The following is a 7,429-nucleotide window of genomic DNA, read 5'->3' on the forward strand; positions in this document are numbered from 1 at the left end:
GGGACTGATGTTGGGTATAAAATACCCACAGCCAAAGTTCGTAAAAGACCGACCCTCCCTGGGCTCTTCCGGCTTCCGACCTTGTGCGGCATCTTTCTGAACTCCCCCGACTGTCCGAGCTTCCATAATACCATCCGGACTTCTTCAATAATGAGCTCCTCCATTCATCTACCGGACTGCTCCAAACACTTTCTGAGCTTCACTATCAGCCAATTTTTTACAGTGATCGACTACTCTCTGAATCTCTTTCAGACTTCTTCCTGTCACGATCGACTTTACTCCGAACTTCTTCCGGACTTCGTCAATGACCGAGCTTCTCCAGCAGCGGAACTTCTACAATAAGAAGTTTCCATCCGAGCTTTTACAATAAGAAGTCTCCATCCGAGCTTCCACGACAACTGGTCTTTATCCGAGATTCTACAATAAGCGGACTTCGTCCAGACTCCTACAAGAGCCAGACTCCGTTGGAACTTCTACAACAGAATTGAATCTCGGACTCCTCCAACGTTCGACCTTCCACAGTGTCCTCAAGACTCCTCCAGCGGACGAACCTCCACAACGCCATCCGAACTCCACTGTCGGTCGACCCTCTGTCGGATTCCTTATGAAACCGGATCTCTTCGACGGACAGTCCTTAGATGAGCTTCTACATCAGGCAAATTTCAGACGGACTTCTCTAGCAATCGAACTCCTGCTAGACTTCTCCAACAGAAAGTCCCCATCCGAGTCTCTACAGCAGATGACTTCCGCCTGCAACATCAGCGCCCAAGACACCCGACAACAGTGGACTCGTTAGCAACCTCGAAAAGATCCGAGCTTCTCTTAGATTGCTGAGACAGAGAGTCAGTCCGCTCCATCAGACGTCCCAGCCGAGCTTCAACCGTCCAGCCCGAACTCTCCGGCAAGTCACGACAACGGACACCACTCCACTCTCTGTAACAGATTCCACGTGGCTCCACCACTCTCTGGCAAGTCGCGACAACGGACACCACTCCGCTCTCCATAATAAACTCCACGTGGTCCTGAATGGTCCACTGACGCCACTACTCTCCGTAACAAATCCTGTGTGGTCCCGAACGGCCCACTACCAGACAGTTACGAATGTCGCTGTCAATTAGTTACGCTCTCCCGTCTATAAAAGAGACCCTCAGATATATTTTTCTCTAAGCTCTAAACTCTATCTCGAAACTCTGCTAAAATCCCATCCGAGTGCTCTATTTCTGTTGAGGCAGAGTACTGACTTGAGCGTCGGAGGATCTTGTCGGAGCACCTTCAACTCCGGTTTAGACTTCCCTTACAGGTTCCGGCGGCGGACGTGATCCCCTCGACTCCAGTTTCTCCGACGTCGACGAAATTCTGCACCACCAATAATAATATAAATTGATAAATCAAATCAGATCAGATTGTTTAAATTATTTTGGTTTGGTTTGATTTTACTTTTCTATTTGTCCGATTTGATTTTTAGATAGTACTGATTCGACTTAGATTTGGGCATGAAACCAATTCAAACCGAATCATGCTTACCCCTAATTATAATTAGCAACAGATGACATCTTTTGAGACGGCTTGCAAGACCATGCTTCCTCCACATTACCAGCCACTGCGAAGCAATATTAAGCCTTCAGCGCACGACGTCATAAAATTAGTGTGCTTCTAGATGAGATTCCTGACACCCAGAGCAGCATCTGTAAATATCCATGTGTACACGCTACCTTTTGATAGGATCCTAATTCTTGACATTAATATTCTTGCACTTTTGTCCTACCTCCACAATCTGATACATATCTCATTAATGCATAATGTATGATCTTATAATATCAGCAGCCTTGTATTTTGTTATCCGCTCACTTATTTTTACTTTGTTTTACCATCTACACAATTATCATGAGCACATTGAAGCTAAAGGAGGCTTCCTGCTAGTTGCTGCTATAGGTTGTAGTACTTCTCTCTCCAGGGGGAAAAAGAAGCCACCTAAATCGTCCAACTTCAAACATCTAAGCTTCCTATTTCCATTTGACTGCTAATTGACTCCTGAAGATTTCTTAAACAAGGCTTCTTAGAATCAGAATGGGATTGATTGGAATGGAAATCAGAATAACCATATTTCTCAATGTATTGGGCACATGCTTGAAATCAGAATCAGGATGGATGATCTGAATCCTTAAGAATTGTAGAATTGGACCATTCCCATTCATTCCAAAAATCAGAATTAGACTCCTAACCAAACATCTAGAATAAAAGCCATCTATTCCCATTCCACAGTCTCCAACCATGCCCTAAAATAGCTTATTTAAAAGGGTCTCACGTCTTCAAAGGTCACTTTAACATATATATAGTACCATTAGCATGAATCTTGAGAAGTTCCAGAAAGCACCCATCATCAACCTAAGAGGCTGGGACAAGTCAATAAAGTTTGGAAATGCCTATGCTTTTAGGACAAGCAGTTTAGAATGTTGGAAGTCTTTAAATAAAGCTGACACAAGTAAAAAAATTTAAGGTATTAGAGATATGAATTGAGAGAATCAGTTCAAAGTGAGATTGTGGTCAAAGATCACAGTACCATACCAGGCAAGAAGAAAAGTAGGTTAAACATTAGAATGGACCACCCTACTTACCAACATCATTTCATACAGGCACAGTGAAATCATTGCCCTTAAACCTCCAGGCCCCCACACGTCAAAACCCTTTCCCATATGGCCCAAAAGACAAGTTACAAACACTTCAACCACTGGAAAAGGACAGAGGCCTGCTTCATTTTTAGATCCCATGCACCACTAATCTCAACTACAAAACAGCTAATAGAACCACCACCTCCATCTTCTAGTCCTACTTGCTTTCACTTCTGCTTCTTCATCAAGAACTCTAACAAGCTACCACCATGATAACAGAGGTTTAGGAATCAGTCCAAGCAGCAAACACTGGCATGTGAGACATCGGCATTGGAGGCCTGAGCCCGGTCGATGGAATCCATGAATTAACTGGAGCAGAATTGATGAGCCTCGGTGAGGGCTTGGCAAAGAGCATGGGGAGACCACCCCTATCAGGACTCCCTTCCCTGGAGTTGCTCAAGCTAGTCACCAATGATGATGCATTTGATAGATGAGCATTCCCCATATTCCCAGAATTATTAATCCCCTGGGCTGAACCTACTGTGTCCATGCCAACCAGACCATGAAGACTGGTTGAGTAGGATGGGTTTCGAAATGCATCACCACCTGACATCAGTTTCTCACCATGTTCTTCTGAGATTGGTGATGGTTGATGAGGGGATTGATAGAGGGACATCTTCCATTCAGAACCACCACTGCTGTTGTCTTCAGTTAAATTAAGCTCTCTGCTGCTGTTCTGGATCGAAGGAGCATCGTTGCGAGCTTCCGCATCTTTGTTCCTCCTGGCAAGTTCGCCTGACAGCAGAGTGCTGCTCGCCATGATCTTTTCGACATTGTATCGTGTTATGTCAAAGTTGGTGACGGCATTCACCCCTCGGAATTTAATTGCAGCAATGTCATAAGCCTCAGCTGCTTCCTCTTGAGTACCTGAGAGTTGATCTCACTTGTGTGAACGAAGGGCACTAAATAAACAAGACTAAAATCTAAGCAATTAGATTATAATATGGCCATCATTTTGAAAGGTAAACTTTAAAAAGCTCAATTCACACAGGTCATCAGAGATATGAGTGCTTTTCTTTTTGCCTTTACTGTTGGAAGACTATAAAACAGTCAAATAAGAGCTTTGCAGCTACTGGGAAATCAGCCTTATGAAAAGAATGACCAAGAGTTTTAAAAGCTGAAGTGTAGCTTGAAAAAAAGCATGCTTTGCCAGTAGCCACATTCTTTGAAAGGACCCCTGAAATTCCAATATCTTAGATTGAGTGCATAGCGGTTGGACTTCTCACCTCATGAAACTTTAAAGGATGTGAGTGGTCACACTTTGATGATAGAAGCATGCATGCAAAACCAAGCATCAAGTAGTAAGTGAACCTCAAAAACTTACTAAAGGTTCCAAGATAAAGATCTTTGTTTCCTGAAACCCTCCCAATTCGGGCTTGCCATCTTCCATGCTGGTGATGCCTGGAGATGAATAGAAGCATCAAGTGCAAAACAAATTCTTGAACAAATACGAAAATGATGAGATATATAATCATGAATAACAGAGATACTAACCTCGTCACTCCTCGGTACATAGAAGCTCCTCGTGAGAACCCACTACTTTTTCTGCAAGAGAGCTGAACATGAGACAAAATATTACAAGCAACATGAATGGGAAGTGGAGTACAACATGAGGAAAGAACATTTACCTTCTCAAATGAGCAACATATTCTTGTCGACTCATGTTCTTCATTTCCTCGAGTTCTTGTTGATAATCTTCCAACTGAATGAAAACCATTTCAGACATGTTTCCAGCACAAAGGAGTTTAAATTTCAGTAACTAAAAGCCTGAACTGATTCAATCATACAGGGAAGTTGATATGTGTGGAAGGTCCCCAATATTTGAGGGCGGCCAAGTCATAGGCTCTTGCAGCTTTCTCTTCCATGTCATAACCCCCTGGAATCCAGAGAAGAGAGGGCAAAGTAAAATTTTTCATGTCTTGGAGACAAGTAGAATGTCTTAAAGAAAAGGAAGAAGATTAAAATAGATAAAAGAGTTCAATGTGTAGATAAAGAGAGAGGGGCTCACCCAAGTAAACTGCACAAGAAACAGATTTCATTCATGACATTCCCAGGAAAGAACATGGCAATCCAAATATGATTAAATAGTCAGTTTGTATCATATTCTGAATAAGATAGTTGAAATCATAAGACGGTAATGGATATAGCTAGTTTGTTTAAAGAAACCTTGTCTTCCTTTCCTTGTCTGGCCTTCCTTCTTGCAACTATTGTCCCAAAGATGGGCTTCATATCTACCAGTCCACCTATGCCTGATGCACAAAATCAAAATCTTTATACGATCATAGAAAAATCTTGTAAAAGAAAATAAAATGGCTAGAGCCATCGCACATGATGGAAAAAAGGAAATAAACAACAGCTATGCCAGAGATTTTATCGAAACAGGGCATTAAAAAAGTGAATGGAGAAGAAAGAACAAAGAAGTAGAAGTATGCTAGAGCAATTAACGATTTATCGAAGAAAGAACAAGATCCGGAATAAATATATATATACAAAAAAAACCGAACAAATCATCAGCTGTAGAAAAAACTAAGAACTCCTAAATACTGACCTTGTGACACCTCTATACTGAGATGTTCTCTGCCCAAATGTATCGATGGATTTCCTGTGAACTGGCTGCTTTTGGCCCCCTTTCCCAGTCCCCCTCTTTCTACTTCCATCTAAAGCCATGTAGTCGTTTGCAGCAGGAGGGATATGCTGGGGAGCTGTGACACAACTGGACTGTGAACCAGGGCTCATGGACAAGCTCAAAGACTGCAAGTCCCCATACCCCATTGCACCAAGAGGACCACCAGATCCCACACCCCCTTCCTCACCCAGCCCATTGTTGGCAGCGCTAAAGCTCCTGGTGACCCAGTTCTTCAAGCCCGGAATCCCACCATCTCCGATTTGTTCCTCTTCCAATGGTGGTTGATACATCTCATGGCCTGTGAGCACAGAGCACATCCCTTCCTGCAGTGGCTGGAAGTAAGGAGGAGGGGGCTGATGCTGCTGCTGCTGCTGCTGTTGCACTTGAATGTGCTGCCTAAATGGTTGTTGGAGGAGGTCTAGAGGATGACCTCTGTTGCCCTCAGACTCTGGGTTTTGGTGGTAGTACATGCTATCCAAGCTTAAAGCCATTGCTCCCCTGTCACTGTTCCCATACTGATGGGTCCCCATATTTGGACCACAGCCTAAGAAGTCTTCCAGTTTTGGGGATGGAGATGGCACCATTCCTTCACCACATTGAATGAAAACGGAAAAGAATATGGCAAGTGTTTAAGAGACAACTACTTGTTTGAAAGCTGGGAGCAGAAGCTAAACAAAGAAAGAAGCAGTGAGACAAACCTTCTTGCTGTGATCTGCTGAGTGCTTCCATGATGCAAAGAGAGCCATCAGACTTGAGAGGCATGGAAGGTAGCTGAGAATAGAATCCTCCATTCTCTCCTACGCCATAACAAATCCCGGAGCTGCTCAAGTGAGGAGGAGAGAGGAAGAAGTTGCCGGAAGAGACAGCGGCAGGAGTGGGCTGAGATTGGTGATGATGGCTCTGACTACTTGGCTGGTGGTGTGGGTCAGCAGACACCTCCATGCTTATGTGGGGGGAGAGAGAAAATCCCAACCAGTTATTATTGTTCATGGACTTCATCTTCCTCCCTCACACTACAAAGAGATTGTAGCAAGACCCAAGGTGAGGCAGCTCAATCATTGGAGAGTACGCACTCTAATCATACCCATCCCTTCTTGATTTCCACCATTTGAGGCTTGGGGTTTTGTGTTCAAACCCAAACGAGCTCCATGGTGGAAATCTGTATGAATATCTGTGTATTTTTCCTATGCCTCACAACCCACTGTGGAGGAGCATGGCAAAAGCATTGCGGAGAGCACAAGTAGTCGCTTTAAACTAAGCAAAAGGAATGAGTTCCCACCAAACAAATGCTGGATAAATTCCACCACCCTGCACTCCATAGGGATCTGTGTTCTGAGAAAGACGATGTCTTTAGCTTTTCTTTCTCTTCACCGCTCCCTGCCCTTTTTCTTAAGCCCCTAAAACCCAACTAAAACCCTCCGCTGAGAAGGCTCATAGGCCAGACAAGGTTGAACCCACAATAGGGTCTCGGCGTGCCTATTTCCCAGAAGGAAAACGTTGGAAAACACACATAATTAATGGAGCCTTTTCCTTCTCTACCTTTGCTCGCTGGGGCTTCGTTGCCTCTCCTCTGCCACCCAATGCTTGCCATCAAGAGGTGGCTGGTGGTCTGAGGGCCAAAACATGGCTGCTTTTTTTCACCCTTACGGCCAAGGGATAGATTGATAGGGAGAAATGCTGTACAACTAGTCACTTCACAACAGTTCTAGCTGTGTCCCAGCCTATACTGCCACTGAAGGATCTAATGAAAGTGTATATATATATATATATATATATATATATGTATTCAGATTCAATTTATGCCAATTTAAAACCTTTATTTCATAAAAAAAATATAAAGTAAAGAAAAAAAAGAGAGAAAACAGATAAAGATAGAAGAAGAAAGAGAAGGAAGAAGACCATATTAATGCCTTTGATATTGATATTTCATAATAAAGCAATACGGATATAATAGGTCCAATGGCCAAAGGGAGCAGAGAAGCTGTTTTTTCCCAAATATCACATGTGTACAGGTGAAAACTGCATGCTTCACTTCAAGGTTCCGAAAGTAGTCAACAACTGCTTCCAGACAAAAGTGCAATGTGGGTCAATAGGATGAGCTTCATATATTCCATGAATGATGTGGGAGAGCTAA

The 7,429-nt window shown here is 43.3% G+C and overlaps 1 protein-coding gene across 1 annotated transcript; it reads right to left on the reverse strand.

The window, feature by feature from the left end:
* Positions 1–2,548: 2,548 nt before the first annotated feature.
* On the reverse strand, positions 2,549–6,949 carry LOC105061293 (AP2-like ethylene-responsive transcription factor CRL5). Its single transcript, XM_010945300.4, has 9 exons — positions 5,994–6,949; positions 5,218–5,881; positions 4,836–4,918; positions 4,678–4,686; positions 4,457–4,545; positions 4,298–4,371; positions 4,164–4,214; positions 3,994–4,070; positions 2,549–3,536 (listed from the first exon to the last, which is right to left on the reverse strand). Exons 1-9 carry the CDS (start codon positions 6,292–6,294, stop codon positions 2,893–2,895), a joined length of 1,992 nt encoding a protein of 663 aa, XP_010943602.1. The 5' UTR covers positions 6,295–6,949; the 3' UTR covers positions 2,549–2,892.
* Between the last annotated feature and the right edge of the window lie 480 nt (positions 6,950–7,429).

This window comes from Elaeis guineensis, chromosome 2 (genome assembly GCF_000442705.2).
Source record: "Elaeis guineensis isolate ETL-2024a chromosome 2, EG11, whole genome shotgun sequence".
In the NCBI taxonomy this organism is placed as follows: domain Eukaryota; kingdom Viridiplantae; phylum Streptophyta; class Magnoliopsida; order Arecales; family Arecaceae; genus Elaeis; species Elaeis guineensis.

Coding starts and splice junctions, on each gene's coding strand:
- LOC105061293 (XM_010945300.4), bottom strand. CDS start 6,294: ATGAAGTCCATGAACAATAATAACTGGTTGGGATTTTCTCTCTCCCCC. Junction 4,215..4,297: donor TATGTTGCTCATTTGAGAAG/GTAAATGTTCTT, acceptor GCTCTCTTGCAG/AAAAAGTAGTGGGTTCTCAC. Junction 4,071..4,163: donor ATGTACCGAGGAGTGACGAG/GTTAGTATCTCT, acceptor ATTCATCTCCAG/GCATCACCAGCATGGAAGAT.